Source organism: Grampus griseus, assembly GCF_964374135.1.
Source record: "Grampus griseus genome assembly, chromosome: 9".
In the NCBI taxonomy this organism is placed as follows: Eukaryota; Metazoa; Chordata; class Mammalia; order Artiodactyla; family Delphinidae; genus Grampus; species Grampus griseus.
In genome coordinates this window covers 32,240,774-32,262,884 of record NC_139003.1, presented here as the reverse complement: position 1 = coordinate 32,262,884, position 22,111 = coordinate 32,240,774, and the positions used below count along the sequence as shown (strand labels likewise).

Here is a 22,111-nt window from a genome sequence, read left to right as displayed (position 1 = left end):
TTGTGGCCTCTCCCATTGCGGAGCACAGGCTCCGGACGCGCAGGCTCAGTGGCCATGGCTCACGGGCCCAGCCGCTCCATGGCATGTGGGATCCTCCCAGACCGGGGCACAAACCCGTGTCCCCTGCATCGGCAGGCAGACTGTCAACCACTGCGCCACCAGGGAAGCCCTAGGAAGCCTCTTAATTGTTCTTTTCTTGGGGAGGCACCCAGAGTCCTTTTACAAGAGCCTTATCTGGTAACAGAACCAATTGTAATGGACATTTTTAGAGAGTCTGCTCAGCTTACAATGATCCTTTCTGCACAGAGCAGGGCGCCTGGCAGCCTCTCTTGGCAGCAGGTGACTGGGCCAGGGGTGAGCACCTGACTCGAGCCGGGCCAATGAGGTAGATTTCCCTGAGGATTTGTGGTTCTGATGGGGACAGTTAGTACAAATTCCAAGTATAAACACAGCAGCCATTGGCAGCCATGTACCATGATGAGGTCTGTGGACGAGAAGACATCACAGAGAGACGAGAACGAGGCAGATGTACAGAGACAGTGAGGAGAAGACATGGAAAGAGAATGCTGCCCAGACCCTGGACTATTTTCTGGACATTTCTCTCTGAGGTCTGGCTGCATTCCAACCTTTGGATACCTTGAGAGACTGTATCCTTATAATAACTTTCACCTTTCAGCTTAAAGCACTCAAGTTTCTATTACTTGCAACTGACAATCCTAAATAACCAACAAACCTAAACTCTTTATTAAAAACAAAACAAAACAAAACAAAAACACCTTTTATCGGGATGAAAAAGACAGTGGCTTCATTTTCCATTCCTCCATCATCTAACTAGGAATTTTTCCCTCTTCATAGCTCCTCCAGTGACTCCTCGTGACTCTGTGCTTATCACATTCCACCCTGTGTTCCAATTATCTATATAAATGTCATGTTGCGCTGCCTGTCAAGAATGACCAAGGAAGCAGCCAGGTTCAGGCAGGGCATGGGGTCAAGAAGAGGGGTAGGGGGGGCAGGACTTGCTCTGCGTGATCAGACCACTGACAGCAGGAAGACAGGCAGGGCAATTTCATAAGGACAGGAAGGACGGCAAAGGGCCGGAGTCAGGGTGGCGGGTGGGTTAGCCAGGGATGGCCCTGAGCCTACATCGTGTGCTGAAGAAGCAAAGCGTTGGAAGAGACAGCAGCTGGGCCTGGATTCGGGGCAACCATCGGGACAGTACTCAGAATCCCTGACTGTGCAAAAAGGACTGGCTGCCACATGCTGCCTCTCTTAACAGCAGACTCCTTTACTTAATTCAGTAAATATTTAGCGAACGCAAACATGTGTGAGACACTGTGTGGCTACCTGGGGCTTCTGGCGGTGGCCATGAGGAAATAAAATAATTAGGATTCACTTCCTATTCTCAGGGAACTCATGATATAATGAAGAGATAAATATGTAAAGAGTTATTTCCACTACTTCAAGATAACTGCTCCATTTGCTGAAGACCTACTGTAGCCAACTGTAGAGTTTTGTGAAAAACACCACTGCAAAGCTCAAGACAGTAGAGAGAGGTTATTTAGGGCTTGGACAAATCAGGCTTCAAATCCTAGCTGTACCATGTATCAACTGTGTGACCTTGGGCACGTTACTTAATCTCATTAAGCTTCAGTTTCTTCCTATGCAAAACTGGGATAAAAACAGCTCCTTCCTCATAGGGCTGTGGTGGGGACTGAATGAGATTCTGCCTGGAAGCTCCTGGCATAATAAGTGCTCAATAAATGTTAACCATTCATTCACTTAACAAGTATTTAACAAGAGTGCCTGCTATGTGCTAGGCACAGTTCTGGGAGCTTGGGCTGCTGTATCAGTGAACAAAGCAAAGATCCTGCCTGCCTCGAGGAGTTTATGTTCTAGGGGGGTAAGCCAAGCATATTATAATAATGATATTTATTAGTAATAATAGTAGAAAACAGGATCAGAAAAGGAGCTGTTAATGGTTTTGTAGAGGAGGTGGCATTACAGATATGATGTGAAGGATAGATAGAAGATTTGAAGGGGAGAATGGGGTGACAGGCATTTCTGGCGAGAGAGAACCTCCCAGCAGAAATTCAGAGGTCAAATACACAAGAGACTGCAGATTCAACGTGGCCGAGGCAGAGGGTGTGTGTTAGGCAAAAAGCACGGAAAGAGAGGTTGGAGCAACAGGTCAAAGAGTCTTCCTGCCTTGCTGCAATTTGGATTTTATTCCATGGTGGGTGGTGAGCCAGTCCAGATTTCTATTCAGGGAAAAATATGTTGCAATGATAAATCTGGAAGAGTGGCTTGGGGCAGGGAGGTATCTTGAGGCTGTTGGATTAGTCCAGGCAAGAGATAATGAGTGGAGACAGAAGTAGGACAAATACAGGATGGGTTGAAGAGGAAGAATCCCTAGGACTTGGTGACCCACTGAATTAAAGGGTGAGTTGGATGGTGGGGCGTGTCAAGTAGGAAAAGACTGAAAACTGTTCATCTGGTTCAACAATAAGGAGGTAACTCGTGCCTTTTGATGACAGCAGCTTCAGTGGAACAATACGGATGGGTGCAGTGGATTGAAGAGTGAACAGGAGGAAAGGCCAGGTGACGACAGAGTGTGGGCAGTTTGCAAGAAGCTTGGTGATGAAGTGGACAAAAGAGCAGAGCTGCAAGGACTGATGAAGCTGAAGGTGGAACTTTAAGGTGATTTCAGGCCATTCCGTTGATTGGTGGTTTGCTATGCAGCAGGAGTTACCTGATAACGTTGTGTAAGTTTTCATTTATATAAAGTGCAAAAGTGGGGAAAACTAGTCTGTGCCATTAGAAGTCAGGGTAGTGATATCTCTTGGGGAGGTAGTGAAAAGGGGCCTGAAGGAGGCTTCTGGAGTACTGTTCTCTTCAAGGTCCTGATCTGGGCACGTGTTACCTGGGGGTGCTCATTTGAGACAGTTCGCTTAGCTGTACACATGTGGTACATGCCCTTTGCCGGATGCATTTTATATTTCAATAACAAGAAGAGAAGGGGGAAGGGAATGAGGAAGAGGAACAGGAGGCAGCAGCTAAGGCCACAGACGCGAAGACTTAGTGGAAAAGTGTTCACCGCAGCTGGAGGGTAGTGCTCAAAGCGGGCAGTGGCAGGAGATGAGCTAGTGAGGTGGGCAGAAGCTGCCTGTGAAAGGCCTTGTGTCACAGGCCAAGGGGTTTACGTTTTAACCAAGGGCAGAGGAATGCTATTGAGAGTTATTACACAAAAGGGAGACATGATTTGACTTGTACTTCAGAAGAATCACTATGGGTGACTGGATTGAAGGGGGCCAGGGTGAAGGCCAGGAGACCAGTTAGAAACCAATAAGGGACCCTGGGCAGGACACGATGTGGCCTGGATGGAGACAGTGGTAGTGGCAATGGGAGAGGTTAACGGACTCGAGGGAAGCTGAGAAGGCTGCACCTCAGGACGTGGCGACTGACTGGACAAGCGGCTGAGAGGTTGAGCAGAGTGGAGAGGTGCTCCCAGGCTTCCGGCGGGAGTGCCGGGGTTTACGCGGGTGACATTCCCTGAGGTGGGGGACACCTGGGAGGCGCAGGCTTTGGGGGAAGATAACGAGCTTAGTTTTCCGCATGTTGAGTTGGCTGTGACTGTGTGCCACACAGGTAGGAATGGTCACTGAAAATCCTCTCTGGGACTCAGGGGAGAGGTCAGGATGGAGATGCCGATTAGGAAATCTTTGGCAGAGGTGGCAGCTGAAGCCTTGGGTGTGAATGAGACCCCTAGGGGTTGTGTGAAAAGTGCTCTCACCTGCCATCTCAGAGGCAACTGAGTTTTTACCTTTTATGTGTTTTGTTCCTAAGCCCTGCACATCAATAAGCATTCCTCACTTCCACTGACATGCATTTATCAGAATATAAATACATTACCATGCAATTAGAATTCTTTATCCCCTTTGGGGCTATGGGGCACAGGGGCCGGGACAGGGAGGCCAAATGTCCCATTCCTGAATCAGGCTGTGGGGCCTTTTACTGACATCGAACTCCGTGGTCTTTCCCTGGCGGCTTGCAAGCCTAAGGAGGTCGAATCGTGTGGTCTAACTCAGCCTGGACTAACGGTCCTGGTGGGTTTTGTCCCCCGAATGCAGCAAACTGAACTAGACTCCAACTGAACAGAAGGTTGTTCAGTGAAGTGGCCTCAACATCGTCCAAACTCTGAGAGGAGCAAAGTGATGGCCACTGGCAAGAGCTTAACTAGGAAGTGGTTTCAGAAAAGGAGACAAAGACTCTGGCACTGAGCCTTCTCAGCAGTTCAGTGTTCAGCTACACAATGCTGGAATTCACGATGAACCTGAACCTACCACTCTCCACTGGCTGCCCACACAGGGCATAATGAAGGCCCAGAAGAAAATGTGAGACGGGTTTTTGAAGGTTGAGAGCCACTGATGTGAGAACGCTGTGGGGTCGCAGCCTGGAGCAGCAACGGCCCCTCTGAGGAATCAGCGGCGCCAGGATGGGCCAGCCGAGGGGAGGACGAGGCTGCTTAGTGAAGGACTACAAACTGGCCCTGCTTTGGGGTTTGCATCTCATTAGATCTGATGACAGACTGCAGGGAGGAAGGGCAGTTTTGACACTTGCTGCCGTTTGAGGAGAATATAGAGCCATTTCATCAAAACCCTGAAAAGAGAGTTTGCCAGAGTACAGAAGCTACACAAAACTTGTTGGTATTGCTTCCTGTATTGAAATTATAATAAGGACTTCCCATTAGCCTTTGCAAGACAGAAAACATCACCATCACCATTATTCTTGAAATAAAAAGAATCAAGACTATACATATATATATATATATATATATATATATATATATACAAGATTATACGCATATATGTGTGTGTGAGAGACAGAAAGAGAGAGCGCTCACATGTGCTTTATGAAAAGGAGCCACTGAGTTTTATGACCTGGCTGCTTGTTTAGTTCTGAATATTTGCGACATATACTTTTAGATCTCTTCTTCTAAATAATATACCAACTTATTAAGTAATGAGTCACTCATTAGATGATCTGATGACCCCACCTAGGCCATAACAAGAGCCCTGGGGAAATAAAGCCAGCTACACCTACCAGAAGAGCCAGTTTTCACATTTTCAAAGCCAGAGAGAGCTGAAGTTCTTCCATCCTTCTTTTCTTCTCTTTTTCCCCTCTTCTTTCTTTCTTTCCCCTCTACCTTCTTTTTTATCCTCTTTCTCTCCTTTTTGTTCATAACTGGGGCCAATATTTGTGGAGCACTTACACAGGCTGGGCCCTGGGTTAAGCCTTTGCCTGTATTATCTCATTTAATTCTCATAAGTGCTTATAAAGTAGGTACTATTATCATCACTGTTTTGGAAATGAGGAAACAGAAGGTCAGAGGGGTTAAGTGACTTGCCCGAGATCACACAGCAAGCAGGCGGCAGGGTCAGGATTTGGAGATGGAGCTCTTGACCTTGTGATTTGGTCTCGTGTCCCGCCAGGCCCCAGAAAGCAGGCTCATGTGTAACAGTATGTGATCAGTGCGTTAGCAGATTTCCTGTTCTCTCCCTTCATTATTTTATTAACTGAAGAACTTGCAAAGGTCCTGACATATAACTCTTTTGGAGGGGACCTTTTCCTCCAATGCATGATGTGCCGTAGACAATTAGGACACCGAAGTCTTGTGAGAAAGTGAGCAAGGCTTGTTAACGTGGTATTTGTAGCTTACCCTGCATTTTTCCTGTACTGATATTCCTGTTGAATTCCTGGCACCTTTTTGAGGAATGAGACAGACCAAATACTTTGCAATACCAGAACGCACATCTCCAAAACAGGCGTGCTCCCAAGTTGGTTCTAATATATGTTGCTGATGTGGCTACGACTGAAGACTCTGGGAGGAGCCGTCCCTAAGCAGAGCTCTCTGTTCAGGAAAGCCTATAGCACCAATTTGCATCTCACCAAAAATGAAATGGCATAGCTTGATCACTTACCTAGCTCTTCTCAGACTTCATTCTAAGATTCTCTGCGCCATTTCCAAATGCCAAATTGATCTTTATGGGTCAAATATTTGCATCATACAATATCTACAAAGCCTGTGTGGCTGGCTCTAAAAATACTTCAAAGGAGAAAGTTAAAAAATACTTTTGAGTAATGGCCCTAATATTAGTCTCCCAAATTGATATGTTAAATGGATAAACACACATTTAGATGCTTCAGATTTAACATGTTTATTTAAAAGATCATTTATATTGCTTTATAATGTTATTTCTTACTACACTTTGATTTACTCAGTTCACTTAAGAGAAGTGACAAGTTGGAAGCTCTTCTCCCTGACTTCCCTTTGCCTTAGGTTTGTGAAGTGTGCCCAGATGTGTGACCTGCCTGGGTACAGACCCCAATCCCCAGACAGTGTGGTACAGACTCAGGTTCAGCGGACCCAAACCTTCATCTATCATCTTCATACCGCACTGTCATTAGATCATGTGCCTAGAGTCAGTGCCCGTAAAATCCAGGCGGTCTATAACCATGGGAAGGTGTGGGTTCCAGCCAGATGGACCTCTCTCCTCCCACAGGTGTTTTCCTCACCCTGATTCACACAAGAGCTCACATATGCATGGGGAAAAAAATGAAGAATCAGAGTTTCTAAATCACGTAAGTTTGGGACCACATAATGCACCTTTGGTGAAGCAATGCTGAGGGAACTTTACAGAATCAAGCATCCCATTCCCAGAGCTATAAAATTAATGATGGAGTTAGGGTTCCCAGTGCAAAAACACTTCTGTCTCCCCTGACATGCATCTTCCTGACAGCAGAGGAGGATGAAGGGCTTTTGCTAATAGTTCCCAGACCCACACCTCAGGGACCCGGAGAAAGGGCACTCGCTCTCTCGCTCTCTCTCACTCTCTCTCTCTCTCTGGATGGGCCTGTATCTTTGGAAATTCCTACCAGTCCAGGCTGACAGAAGCCCATATGTTGACCGTTAGGGCATAAGGCAAGATTCACTTAAGCCCGTCATCCAATAGGCTGTTTCTCCTCTGGCTGACTTACACGTTGTCATTCACAACACAGATTTATTGAGGGAAGAAAAGAATGTTAAAGAGCAAATGTTAGAGACCGCACATTCATCTACTTGGAAGGCTTCCCCCTTCCTCACATCAGTGATTGCAAAGCTAAAAAGCAGGGAAGGACAATGTCTCTCCACTTATCTCAGAGGGTTTTCCTCAACATTTTCATAATAACTAGGACAGGTTTGACTGGCACAGGAAAGCATGTCCCATAAAATTAGCAAATCCTGTCGTGGAATTAAAGTTGTTGAGGTTAGACTCGTCAAGGTTTTCCATATCTGGCACTAGCTAGCCTACCCAAGTTCATTTCCCACTGCCCTCCACCCGTATCCTCTAATCAGGCCGTCTCCTGAAGAGACTTTCTGATGTCACAGCCGTGTAGACTGTTTACTCATAAGAGTTACTCTCATCTGCTGCACTGGACTTTCCTCGAACTCCTTTAGATTGAAAGTCTTCCCATCCTTCAAGATTCAGGCCTACTTCAGCACCTGTCATAGAGCGCTCCCTGGCTGCTCCAAGCCCACCTGGACCACCTTCCTAAGTCCTATAACGTTAGCACGTCAGCCAGTAGAGCTCATACACTGTTTTGAAATGTTTGACGATTTCTCATGCATCTTGCTTCCCAAGGACAGCATTAGGTCTTATATTTCTTCTATATACTGCATAGTTCTCAGGTGGTCAAATATTAAAATCAATTCCTTAAAAATTAAGATCAGCCTCCCCTCCAGGGAGGGGTCACCCAGTCCCCAGGCACTATGGGAGAATAGACTACCTAAAAGCCAGGTTTTAATTCAAATTATCTCACTTGATACACAGAGAACATATACAAGAAGTGTGGCACATTTTTAAATGACAGAAATTCAAAATGACAACTTAAGAGAGTCTGTGGCATGAAGTTCAGGTTGTGTTATTGCAAACTTAGAGTAAGATTAAGGAACAATTCATTCATTCATAATTGAATCATGGGAACCTTAGGAATTTCTAGGTGACACACATATCTTAAGAGACCCAAAGAAGTTAATTTGCCCAAGACTACCCAATTAGTAATCAGTAGAAATAATAATAGGTAGCACCAAAGTCTCCTAATCTATAATACAGGGCTCTTTCCCTAGGAATATGAAATTTGCATATTTTAAAAAGAAGATTTACCACACTAGCACAAAATAGGTTTCAGGGGGAAAGCTTAAAGGAAGTAAGCAAATACATTATTTTAAAGTACTTAAACATTCTTTTGCTTGCAACACATTAATATGGTAATTAGAGATAATTTTTTTCTATTTCCCAAAAAAGTAAAGGATGTCTATTTGGTAAATCCTTTGTTGTTAGTAGTTAAATTATGTCAAAGATTTCAAAATAAGAAAATAAAATCTTTTTTTCCTGCAATTTTCTTTCTTTTGAAAGAAAAAAATTCCCTTTTTAAAAAATTTTTCACAAATTCAATCTGATTGTTACTTTCAACTAATTCAAATAAGGGTACTTTTTAGTGTATCCTAAAAGTATAGTAATTCTAGCAAATCTATATTCCAAAAGGTAATGCAGATTTATAGATCATGCCTATAACATAAAATAGCACTGGAGGTAAAAAGTATTTTGCTATGTTAACAATGAAATCAGATGAACTACCCAGTAATCCCACTGATAACAATAAATGAAAAAGGCCCCCCCAAAGAGTAAAAGAACTGAGTATGAGGTGGCAGCTAAAAGCAACAGATAGAGTCTGCTGCTGCATTTATTTGAGACCTTTGATCTCATCCAAGGAAATGGGCAGCCAGCAGCATCTTAAGCTCTGTAAATGCCCCACTAATGCACTTGAATATGAGGAAAAATTCCATTTAACACTTAAGCTTAAATGGGAATTTTCACAGGCTGTGTGTTATAAAATAATCAGTGATGAGTGAAGACGTGCTTAGTAATTACCTGTCAAAGGAAGGTAAAGTTATCTTTAAGCTATGACACTGCACCAATATAAGAATCCAGCTAATATGATGAACATATTTTATGTTGTTTATAGCTTGCCATTTAATTCAATCCAACACATGTTTATGTACTAGATGCCAGGGATTCAGTGGTGAACAGACATATAGTTCCTGCCATCATGGAATCAGAATCCAGTGGGACAGACAGGAAAAATGATGACTTAGAAGCCTCACCAATGCATTTTTCATATCATTCTCTCCTGTTTTAGCACTTTTGAGGTATCAGCTCATGAAATTTCTACAATAAAGCTCAACACAGAAAGGAATGAATAACTGATTCTTTACTTTTCAAAGTGACAAATGTAAGGTAAGACCTTGTAATAGTGCAATGGAGTGAGGACTGAAACCTAAGAAAATCACATTCCTGTCCAGGCAGGGTTCCCCAGCACCTAGCCTGAGTCTCCTTGCCTGTCACCCACCTGGCTCCTCCACAAGGACGAGGAGGCCTATGAAACCACGAGGGCAAGGACTGAGTCTGTCTACCTCATTTTTGTATTCCTGGGGCTTATCATAGTTTCTGGCATATAGAAGAGGCTTAATAAATATTTGTTCCATGATGAGATGAGGGAGTTCAGGTGTCCTGGTGGGAATTGTACATTTAGTATCAAAACAAGGTCCATTGCAACAAAAAGAATAAAGTATCTAGGAATAAACCTACCTAAGGAGACAAAAGACCTGTATGCAGAAAATTATAAGACACTGATAAAAGAAATTAAAGATGATACAAATAGATGGAGAGATATACCATGTTCTTGGATTGGAAGAATCAACATTGTGAAAATGACTCTACTACCCAAAGCAATCTGTAGATTCAATGCAATCCCTATCAAACTACCACTGGCATTTTTCACAGAACTAGAACAAAAAATTTCACAATTTGTATGGAAACACAAAAGACCCCGAATAGCGAAAGCAATCTTGAGAACGAAAAATGGAGCTGGAGGAATCAGGCTCCCTGACTTCAGACTATACTACAAAGCTACAGTAATCAAGACGGTATGGTACTGGCACAAAAACAGAAATATAGCTCAATGGAACAGGATAGAAAGCCCAGAGATAAACCCACGCACATATGGTCACCTTATCTTTGATAAAGGAGGCAAGAATATACAGTGGAGAAAAGACAGCCTCTTCAATAAGTGGTGCTGGGAAAACTGGACAGGTACATGTAAAAGTATGAGATCAGAACACTCCCTAACACCATACACAAAAATAAGCTCAAAATGGATTTAAAGATCTAAATGTAAGGCCAGAAACTATCAAACTCTTAGAGGAAAACATAGGCAGAACAGTCTATGACATAAATCACCGCAAGATCCTTTTTGACCCACCTCCTAGAGAAATGGAAATAAAAACAAACAAATGGGACCTAATGAAACTTAAAAGCTTTTGCACAGCAAAGGAAACCATAAACAAGACCAAAAGACAACCCTCAGAATGGGAGAAAATATTTGCAAATGAAGCAACTGACAAAGGATTAATCTCCAAAATTTACAAGCAGCTCATGCAGCTCAATAAAAAAAAACAAACAACCCAATTCAAAAATGGCCAGAAGACCTAAATAGATATTTCTCCAAAGAACATATACAGATTGTCAACAGAACTACCATACGACCCAGCAATCCCACTACTGGGCATATACCCTGAGAAAACCATAATTCAAAAATAGTCATGTACCAAAATGTTCACTGCAGCTCTATTTACAATAGCCAGGAGATGGAAGCAACCTAAGTGTCCATCATCGGATGAATGGATAAAGAAGATGTGGCACATATATACAATGGAATATTACTCAGCCATAAAAAGAAACGGAATTGAGTTATTTGTAGTGAGGTGGATGGACCTAGAGTCTGTCATACAGAGTGAAGTAAGTCAGAAAGAGAAAAACAAATACCGTATGCTAACACATATATATGGAATCTAAGGAAAAAAAAAAGGTCATGAAGAACCTAGGGGTAAGATGGGAATAAAGACACAGACCTACTAGAGAATGGACTTGAGGATATGGGGAGGGAGAAGAGTAAGCTGTGACAAAGTGAGAGAGTGGCATGGACATATATACACTACCAAACGTAAAATAGATAGCTAGTGGGAAGCAGCCGCATGGCACAGGGAGATCAGCTCCGTGCTTTGTTACTACCTAGAGGGGTGGGATAGGGAGGGTGGGAGGGAGGGAGACGCAAGAGGGAAGAGATATGGGAACATATGTATATGTATAACTGATTCACTTTGTTATAAAGCAGAAACTAACACACCATTGTAAAGCAATTATACTCCAATAAAGATGTTAAAAAAAAAAACAAGGTCCACCCACTGCTATTGGCTGACATGGTGTTCCCTTGTTTTTCATCAGGTCACAAGCACAGCATTCAGAGGTTCTGCAAACCAGACCACACCACAGGGCAGGTCTAGAACACCAAACTCTGTAAGCCGTGGTTGGAGTTGTGTGTTCCTTTGGTACTGAGCTGTTTGCTAAAGACGATTAATGTGGAAAAAACCGTGATACCCGAGGGAGGTCTTACATCGTTCACAGCCTGCAGCTCTCAGCCAGGTACAGGTAACCCCCGATGGTGAGAAAGTTCACTTTGAGCATTTCACTTTTACGAAAGACCTACATTGGTACCTGTTTTTTTTTTTTTTTTTTTTGGCTAACTGGAAGAAATCCCAAGAGAATTTTCGCTTTTACAAAAAAAGGTGAAAAGTGAACAAAGCGCTCAGCGTTTGTTTTTGCAGCAAGCTGTTAGAGAGGCAGCGCAAACCTGAGCAGCAGGGGTGACCCCCCATCAAGCTCCTCAGGACCCACACAGCATCTCAGCATCAGGGCGCCATCACTTTGAAAGGAGTCTGTGAGGTATTGTGCTTTATCTCAATTTATCTTGTGCACATATTAGCAAGATGTATCCTAAGGTAATTGCTTATTCGCTTTATACCATTTCGGCTTACGAAAGGTTCCATGGGAAGGCTCTGCTTCCAGACAGTGAGGGAAACCTGTATCAGGTTTTCAGCAACAAGTTAAACAACTGTTGAACTCCATTTGCTTTTTGTACTTGACTGGACAAGAGGCAGAGGGTTGCTTGTTTTCTACAGTGGGAGAAGAGACCTCAGGGTGACCTCTGGCCCAGGTCAGGGTTTTTACAAAATAACCAGTGAAAGTGGCCTGTGATTAGGTGCAGACGCTTCCCTGGAGAGGACAGCAGCATTCCTTAGTTAGCGATGCACCTATCTCTAACTTAAGGGTTTCTTTGATTTACAGATGCCTGGGGAAATAACCAGAGAAGATAACCACAGAACCACCCTTCCCAGAAAGCCCAGTTCCTAGGTCTGCCCTCTAGTTTGGCCTGCAAAATGTCACATGCACAGCATCACATGGCTGTACCTACTCTCCGAATCTCTGGGGAGTATTTATAGTTGAACATCAGAGCACTCACCTTCTTCAACTGAAGACTGGGAGAAAATGTCTTTTGTTATTATTGTTGCCATAAGAAAATCTTCCTTAATCAGATTTTTAGCTTATCATTTCTTAGGAGCAACTGAAGACATTAACACTCTGGAAGGGCTTGTCATTGAAAGGGGCTCCTAGGCAACCTGAGCTAGACGTGGGTGAAGTCTCTCCACCTCCCACCTCCCTGCTTTGTGGGCACCTCATCCCATTATGTTCTGTGTCCTCGTGCTGACTCTTTATTACACAGCCCCCCAGTCACTACCATCACATTTCAGGAAGTAAAGTGAGAAAAGTATAGATTTGGGGTTTGACTTTATTTATTTTGTTTTGTTTATCACTTACAGGCCATGAACTCTTGGGCAAGTTAACTTTTCAGAGGCTCAGTTTCCTTCTCTGTAAATGGAGGTAACAGCTGTGAACATTCAGAGAAAATACACATAAAGCTTGTAGCCCACGGACTGATTCTCAGTAGGAATTCACCCAAGGTTCCCATCACCTTTCCTCACCTGAGGTCTGGGTCTGTCCTCACCCAGGAATACCCTAGGGTCTTGACTCACCCTTCTGTAATTCTCACCAAAATTCACTAGTCCTGGTATCACCATTTCAGGACTTCACTAAAGGGCTGACTTGCTGATCTCTGTCAAGCTAATTCCAATGGAAGCTTTGATGGCCGAGATCATTTCAGTGTGCTCTTCCCAGTAAAAGAGGGTTCCAGAAAACGCAGGGCCTTAATGTGAAAGGACACCCTCTTACACTGGGTAAGTCAGGGCAGGGATATTTTTGAATGACATTTATTTAGAGCTCCTCAAATAAAAAAGCTTTCTTTCCTTTGTAAGAGATCAGGTATTTAAAAAAGAAAAATCTCTCTGGATTTCTTCTTACCTAATACTTATGGGAAAATCAGGAACCATGGACTACCTAAATCATGGATTTTTCAAATTTTGATGTGCTTGAGTTTGAAAAGCATACAGAATCTCAGGGGTTTTCCTGAGATTCTGATTCAATAGGTCTCTGAAGAGGCCCTCACACTGGAAAATAGTGGACTATACCTGCAGAGTTTATCCACTCCACAAACCGAAATGACAGACAAGCCGGCTTCCTTCAGTCAGGTTACGAGCGAATCTGAACAGGCAGCAGGTGCTGACTAGCAAGGCTAAAGTCTGCCAATTCCAAATATCTATTACTTGACAATATTGAACCTGCTCACCATCATTGCTTTTCCAAGTGCTTACAAGGAGAAGGTGCCCAATCAGTTGAATATTAAATGTGCATGATATATTTTTATTAAAAAAGCAAGATAAAACAAAATAACCACAACACAGCAGAGTGGGTAGTTTGAGGTGTAATCTAGGGACAAGTTAATATCGATTTTAATAGAGCAAGTGAATATATATATATATGTTATTTGATTTAAAATTTACTGCAAACTTCTGACTTATCTTAGAGCCTGGATACCTCTAATGGTAACCCATCTTGAACATGTTCCATTGACCAGAAAACAGGCCCTTCCTGATGTCGTGTGGTCCTAGTGAGGGGAGAGACTCCCTCAGTGATGTCCTGACTCGTTAACTGTGAGTGCTTCTTTAACATACACCAGAGGATGTTAGCACTGACCCAAACAAGGGCACAGAGCCCGGAGAAGGAATGCCACTGAATTGGGCTCAGGGATCTCCCCTTCTCACAGGTCTCAGACTCTGTCACATCTCCCTGCCTCTAAAGTCAGAAGTTATGAGCTACTCCAGGAAGATTGCGAACCACGCACTCTGACTGACTTGCTAGACTGCATACTACAGAAGTTTCCAGTAGAAAGTGGCCGGGAGAAAGCCTCATCCTTACACAGACCAGCACAAGCCCCTTGGCAGCCATGCGGGTTGAAGGAGGCTGTCTCAGGGAGAATCTGCATCTCATACGTGTGCTATTTGTTTGTGTTATTTGTCCAAATATGAACAATGAAAAAGATACTGTCAGCAATCCAAACTTTTCTCTCCATGATATCAAACGCCCTGAATCATATTTTCGCTAAAAGAATCATCTCATGGTCAACAGAACTCAAAAGAAATATTGTGAGTTTTCACGGATGACTCTGGCATTTTTCTAGGCAGAAAAATAAAGGCATCAAGTGTAGTTCAGACAAGTTATGACTAACCTAGGAATCTTAGTGGAAATCTGATCTAAAACAATGGAACTGGCTACTTAAAAAATAGTAAGGTGGCTCCTGGTTAGTCAACACCAACCCAGAACCCAATTCACATCTTTTTAAATCAGAGAAGCTAAAATAAGCCTAAAATAGAGCAGAAATAAATTAGGAGAGGGGGTAAATTATATAGCCTCCCTCAGAAAGCCCGCACCTGCAGCAGTGTGCCCAGTGGCTGGTGCATCGGGAGGCAGAGTAAAATGGTTACAAGCGTGCGGAGACTCGGGCTCAAGTCCCTACTCTGCCTCGTGCCCATCAAGAGTCTTTGGGCAAAATCCATAGCCTGCCTGTCAGAGCCTCCGTTGCCCCTCCCATGAAGTGGGATAATAACATACCCACCTTACTCAGTGAGAGAATGTAGATCAAGCCCTAACACATGGCAGGTGCTGCAGATGTGGCTGCTATTTTGGGATCGATAAAGAGAATTGCGTTCTAATACAGGCAGTAGAAAAAGCAAAGTGTGCAGGAATAACTTAGTATCCTGAAGATGCAGCAGGGGTTTGATTCCAAATCTCCTTTGTGGGGAAGAGAAAGTAAGGTCTTTATTTCAATGACTGTCTATGAAGCAGTTAAATGTTCATCAAGCATAACCATTTGCTTCACTGTGCAAACTGCTTCAATCCAAAAAACCAGAAACGATGTCCCGAGGAAGCAGGTCCTCTTATGTTTAAAGTGAGGTTTCTGCGTCACCAGGCCTTTCACATAATACATGCCCTGGGAGAAAGGTAAGGACAAGTTGCAGTGTTAGGGTTAGGAGCACAGGCTGTGGGGTCAGACAGCTGGACATCCGTACCCTCCAAGACCAATGAGATCTTGAGCTGGTCATTCACTTTTCTCATCTGTACAATAGGGATGATGATATCCACGGTGCTTATCTGATCTCAAAAAATAAGATGTGAATTTGGTTCTTTGGTGTTGATCAACCAGGAGCCACCCTCTTCTTAGTCGTTTTTTTTTCAGTAATCAGTTCCAATGCACTGATGTCATAGGGAGGCTCTAAGAATTAAATAAGACCATGTGTGCTATGGTCTTAGCCCAGTACCTGGCACACAGGAGTCAGTACATAGTTCCTAAAATGATCCTGATGTCATCAGCCCCCTGCCCATCTGAGGAGCCTGAGGTTAAGCAGCTAGTTAATGGCAGAGAGGGACCCAGACCTCTGGGACCCTCCTGTACCAACGTACAGGTTTCTTGGAGATTCGGCGAAACTTTGGCCTGACAGGTAGGATGACTTGTTAGAGGTCGCAAAGCATGTGAGGAATGCAGCAGGGCACAGTATCTGGCCCTTTCGCTCAGCAGTTATTAATCCAGAGGCTGCATGTACAAACTTGCTCCAGTGCTGCAAAGAACCAGCTCATCAAACCATGAAGGAAATCCAACCACTCAGGGACAAAGAAGAGGCTTTGGACTTCTTGTGACATTCCCCGGTAATCATGCCTCTTGGTCAGACCTGTGATAGGAGCTGCTGACGTCTGCACTGTTTTACTGTTTCCTTTGCAATTACTTTGGAATGAAAAACAAACTCAGAATTTGAATTCTAGGATGTTTTTCCTGGTAATGAATTCCCTTGCTTTCTACTAAGTCTGAAAAGTTGGCTTCAGCCAAGTTGGCTGTGGGCTCTCCATCACCTCCTCTCCACTGAGACTTGTACTCAGTGGAGAGTACAAGTACTTGTATTTTGTACCAGAGTCTTTGCATGGACTGTGCTAAGCAAGGAGTTCAGTGCTGACCGGGAGGGGCAAGAGGTGGAGGAAAGCACGCATATAAAACCCACAGGTGGCAACAGCTGTGCTAAGGCTGACGGAGCTGCTCTTTGAGTGAGTTCAGGACAGAGAAGGTGCCGTCGTCAAGGGAAGGGTGTGGCTTTAATAAACGAACTGCCTCTTATGCAGCCCTCTTCCACTGCTCACCGACAGCTGAGCCAGTGGGGATGAATTCTTGCTTTCAAGTATTTGGCAACTTTCTGAGCATTGTGGAAAGAGCAAGGGAGTGTGAAGTATGGAGGATTTCAGAACAGGCTAACTGTAAATCCCTGGGACCCTCTCCACAGTGACAGAGGTGGGATTTAAAGCGGCAGCAGATACACCGCAAAGCTGTCCTCCTCTCAGCCTCAGGATCACAGGAAAGATGCTGTGTTTCTATACATATGGACACTAACCCACTAATTAGAGTCCTGTCCAGGCTGAAGAATTTTGCTAATCTGCATACTTTGACTTTTTGCCACGTGCATTCTTGTCGGGTTCCCATTTCTCCAGAATCTGCACATTATCAACCGGTTTCTCCAGGTGCTTAGGAGAGCTCTCTGTGCACTTTAAATGTGAATTATAAAGAACCTGAGCTTTGAACCTGCAGGCAGCAGACTGCGCTTATAGGATTGGCAGGCGGAAAATACAGAACCTTGCACTTAAATTTTAACTCTGCATTTAAATTGCAGAGTGCTGATTGTTGGAATAATTAGGTGCTGTGAATAAAGTGTTTTGAACTTACCTGCATCCCGGTCCCGGATACAGTAGTCTGGAGAATTCTCAAAATACACGAGGTCATTTTTCGTCGGCTTTTTAAACCTCTTGTTAGCCACAGTGAAACCAGTGCCATCCTGGTTCATGACAACTTGGATGGCTCCGTTGTACTTCCTCCAGAGATAATCGCCCGTTTTTCTGAAGTCGGCCATGGCCAGCCAGCAGGTCCTCAAGGTACATGAGCCGCTCACGCCATGACACTTGCACTCCTGTTTCAAGAACCGCTTTACAGCCTGTGGGAGAAGACGGGCAAGTTCAGTGGAGGCGGACTCCAGCACGTACATGTGAAGGATATGAAAAAGAATGTATATATATATATATAACTGAATCACTTTGCTGCACAGTAGAAATTAACACAACATTGCAAATCAACTATACTTCAATCAAATAAATTTTTTTAAAAAGGGAAAAAAAAGAAGTGACCAAAGACCCAGGATCCTGGGGCTCAGGACTGGGAGATGTTGGGGTCATTTGCTGGTCTCTTCAGCCATACCACACTGCAGCAGGTGGCGGGGGACAGCGCCTGACTGCGAATGAGCTTCCCTTGGAGGATAACAAAAGCCCCACTAATTTGAATTTACTGGGGTATGGGGCCAGCTTGAAGAATGAGGGAATGAATTAGAGTATTTTCTAAAAATATATAGCTTTACTATCAATATATTGGAAATGTATACTATTACTCAAATTAACAAAGTAATCGCTAAGCCCGTTTTCTTTCAATAAAACGATAATAGTGATTGTTCCTATTTCTGAGGTGCTTTCCATGTTCTGGGCATTGTAATAATGCTTTCTGAACTCTATCCTGATGACCCTGTTCTCAACAATCCTGTGCTACAGTATTTATTTTGCAGTGATTGAGGAGCAAGACTTACAGAGGTTAAACACTTGTCCAAGGTGACACAGCTGGTACAGGACAGAGTCAGGGTACACTGGAAAGTCAGTTGGTGACCCTCAGGGTAACATTAAATTTGGGAGATTGTCAGTCAACTTCACCCAAGTTATTCAGCTTAGCAAGTAGGGCTGGGCTCGCTCTGTTGTTTCGTAGAGAGGAAGCAGAGGCAAGTGGGATGACTAGGGGCTCCCTCATCAGATACCAAAAGCACAGTGACACTCAGAAGGGCAGTGGGAGAGACGGGCCTTGGAGATCTCAAGTCTGAGCCTTTGATTCTCAGCTCAGTCATGGAGCAGAGGAGGAGAAACCTGCCTTTTGAGGGTCCCCATCCTCTCCATTTGCATGTCCAAGACAGAGGGTATCTAGGGTGGGGGGCATAGGCAGAAGGGGAATGAAACCCCTTGATGACATTATGCAAGGTGGCACTAGGAGCAAAGTTCTTAGGGTAACGCATTGAGAGACCTATTTCTAAGAACTTGGAGGTGATAGTTGGAACCTTGCTCAGCCCCACTCCCTGAGGTTCTGGTATAATTGGTCTAGGGATGGGGTACGGGCGGGTTGGCTCCAGAATGCAGCCCAGGTGGAGCTCCCTGCAGCACCCTAGCTCACCCTCCACCCCACTCCACAGAAACCAATGTTCCAGGCTGCCTCTCCCTCCCCAGAGCCTCACCCCAGGTAACTCTGCCCTGGTGTTTCCTCTTCCACAGACTCAGTTTCTGAACAAGGCTATAGTATCAATGGGACTACGTGTGCAGAAATGTTCATCACTCCAGAAGCTCAGGCCCACAGAAGCATTCTAGAAGGAGCCAAGACAGCATGGTGGCTTCACAGTTGTGCACTCACTCATCCCCTTCCCAGCTCGGGCCTTGGCACCACAGGTTTCCCGCTTTGCCCCCCACGGAGGACTGTGCCCTGTTACATTTGAAATCTGTCCTCTTCAGGATGAGCCAGCTTTGGAGTGAAGGACAGAGAAGGAAGCAGGAGAAATGGCATTAGTTTGGTCTCCCAGGTCCCAGGGATCTGGGCATCTTAAAGGATTTCTTAGAATGAACTCCTTTTCTGGAACTACACTCCCCATATGGCCCCCACCCTGCCCCCCTATCTTTATATTCCAGGTGTTTGGTATGAGGCTCACCGGGTGACTTGGACAGCAGGCCTCTGCCAGAGAAAAACCCCTAGGAGGGCCGTCTTGGCTCCCCCAGTCTGCCCCATTTGGGTCATCTGTCCGGGAGCCTTCTATCCTAAGATCTCAATGGAGCCATGCAGAACTCACTCCATGCCAAGTGCTTGGGAATTGACTATGAATGCTCATTCTTCAAAGCTTATTCCTTTAAAAGCTGGGTTATTTACTCATAAGTAATACTCCTAGATTTAAAACTAACAGGAAATATTACTTCCCTTTCTTTGTAATACTAGGTTTCCAGGTTGCAAAGTTCGAACTCGGTAACTGAAGGGTTTTCATATTAATTTAAAATATGCAAATGGAAGGGCTTGCATATTAATTATTTGATTAACTGAATACACCTTGTGAGCCCTTATAAATACGCACAGCTGTGGCAGTCGTACACCCTGTTGATCATCATCGTCATTCACTGTTGAGTGGCAGCAGCCACTTGCCTCTTCCTTGCTAACTTCTGTTCAGGTGTTGGGCAGCCACGTGCTTCAGAAGTGGCCCGGCTTCTCTCTGACCCGGAGCAGCCCAAATCAATAATACTAATTGCCACTGATTTTTTTCGGCAGAGGGCACGTGATGATTCAGTTTGGGCCAATATGATGTTAGGAAGTCTGTTGGGAGGCTTGTAAGAAAGGTCTCTTCGCTCTGTAGAAGGGGAGAAAGTCCTCTTCTCTGTCTCTGGATGCCGCTTTCTGCAGCAGCCTCCTTGGGACATGAGGCAGCCAATGCAGGACGAGCAACAAGCTGCAGACGGCAGTCTGGAAGGATAGGAAGAACTGGGTTCTGGAGGGTGTTGCTGAACTGCCTGAATGAACCCGCTGTGGCCCTGCCCTGCCTCCAGACTTCTCGGGATCCAAGATATTAAGTTTTCCTCATTATTTAGTGTCCCCGGGGTCTGTTACTTATAAGCGAAAGTATTTCCACTGGAACCATGGTCAGTTCTTTTTTTTTTTTTTTTTAACATCTTTATTGGAGTATAATTGCTTTACAATGGTGTGTTAGTTTCTGCTTTATAACAAAGTGAATCAGCTATACGTATACATATATCCCCATATCCCCTCCCTCTTGCGTCTCCCTCCCACCCTCCCTCTCCCACCCCTCTAGGTGGCCACAAAACACTGAACTGATCTCCCTGTGCCATACAGCTACTTCCCACTAGCTATCTATTTTACATCTGGCAGTGTATATATGTCCCTGCCACTCTCTCACGTCGTCCCAGCTTACCCTTCCCCCTTCCCGTGTCCTCAAGTCCATTCTCTACGTCTGCGTCTTTATTCCTGTCCTGCCCCTAGGTTCTTCAGAACCATTTTGTTTGTTTGTTTTAGATTCCGTATATATGTGTTAGCATACAGTATTTGTTTTTCTCTTTCTGACTTACTTCACTCTGTACGACAGACTCTAGGTCAGTTCTTGATTGTGGATTAATCACGGGCTTGACAGTTAACCAAGGGGGAAAGTGAGACACCTTCTCTGGTACTGGGTTTGCTTGAATCTCCAGGCCCCATTCCTAACACACAGTCCGAGAAGTGCTCAGTCACACCTGGGTGCTACCTCCACCTCTTCTATGTCCCAGGTTTGCAGACTTGAAATTCAAACCCTTAACCTTGAAGAGGGCAATACCCCACTCCATCAGCGAGGCAGAGGGAAGGGACCTAAGGCTAGGCGGCCTGACTTAGACAGTAGTTGAGGTAAGAGTAAGAAATGGGATGGAGAAGCTCACGATAAGTTTGCCTAGTCTGGAAGAATTCCAATATTCAAATGTTGTAATAACGTTATAATAATACGCACCACACAGTGAGTACTGCACTGTGTGCCCGGCTCCGCCCATTACCTTACTTAATTACCATGATTAGGCAAAGCGGATTAGTTTTCCCACGAAACCCGGGATCAGTGAGGAAAGTAAAATTCCCCAGAGTCACCCAGCTAGACAGAGGCAGACTAGGATGTGAATCAGATATGTCTCACTCCCAGATCCATGCTCTTTCTAAAAACACATTTAAAATCTTCATATAAATTGCACTGTGTTTTTCTCAACTTTTGAATTGTGCATACTCTGCTTCCCTCTATCCTTTTGAATAAATCAAGAATTAAATGAATAATATTAGAGACCTATTATAATGGGGCAGAAAAGAAGTAGAGAGAGATATGGGGAGGAATTACATTGCATCTTCCAAACTAATTGTCATCGAAAATCTATGAAACAGGCCATTCACAGGAGAAATACAAAGTACCAACAAAGAGACAAAAAGATGTTCAACTTCACTAGTAATCAGAGAAATGCAAACTGAAGCAATGTAACACCTTTTTTTTCTTTGCCTAGCAGGTTAGCAAATAGTAAAAAGATTGATAATTTGATAATATTTGGTGTTGGTAAGAGTATGGAAAGGAGATGCTATAACAAACTGTTGGTGAGAATGTACGGTATCCTCTGACCTTGCGATTACACTCTGGAAATATCTGCACCAGTTTGGAAGGATGCATACCCACATGGATATTCACTGCAGCATAATTAGCAAGAGCAAAATATTAGGAAAAAACCAAATGACATCAACAGGACAAGGGTTAAGCAAATTATGGTATGTGCTTAATAAAGGAATACGATGTGGTCTTTGATTAATGATGTAGATCATTCTTACATTATAAAAGGGTGTCAGATGAAAAGCAAAATGCAGAACAGTATACGTGGTATGATCCACTTTTTTGGGGTTTTTTTTTGCGGTACGCGGGCCTCTCACTGTTGCGGCCTCTCCCGTTGCGGAGCACAGGTTCCGGACGCGCAGGCTCAGCGGCCATGGCTCACGGGCCCAGCCGCTCCGTGGCATGTGGGATCATCCCGGACTGGGGCACGAACCCGCGTCCCCT

At 44.2% G+C, this 22,111-nt stretch overlaps 1 protein-coding gene across 1 annotated transcript in view; it reads right to left on the bottom strand.

Moving 5' to 3' along the window:
- The window catches only part of WNT2 (Wnt family member 2), a 47,949-nt gene that overhangs the window by 4,756 nt on the left and 21,082 nt on the right, over window positions 1-22,111 (bottom strand). The window contains exon 4 of the mRNA XM_082662192.1: window positions 17,152-17,416. Coding sequence (XP_082518318.1) covers window positions 17,152-17,416 — 265 coding nt within the window. The remainder of the gene's footprint in view (window positions 1-17,151; window positions 17,417-22,111) is intronic.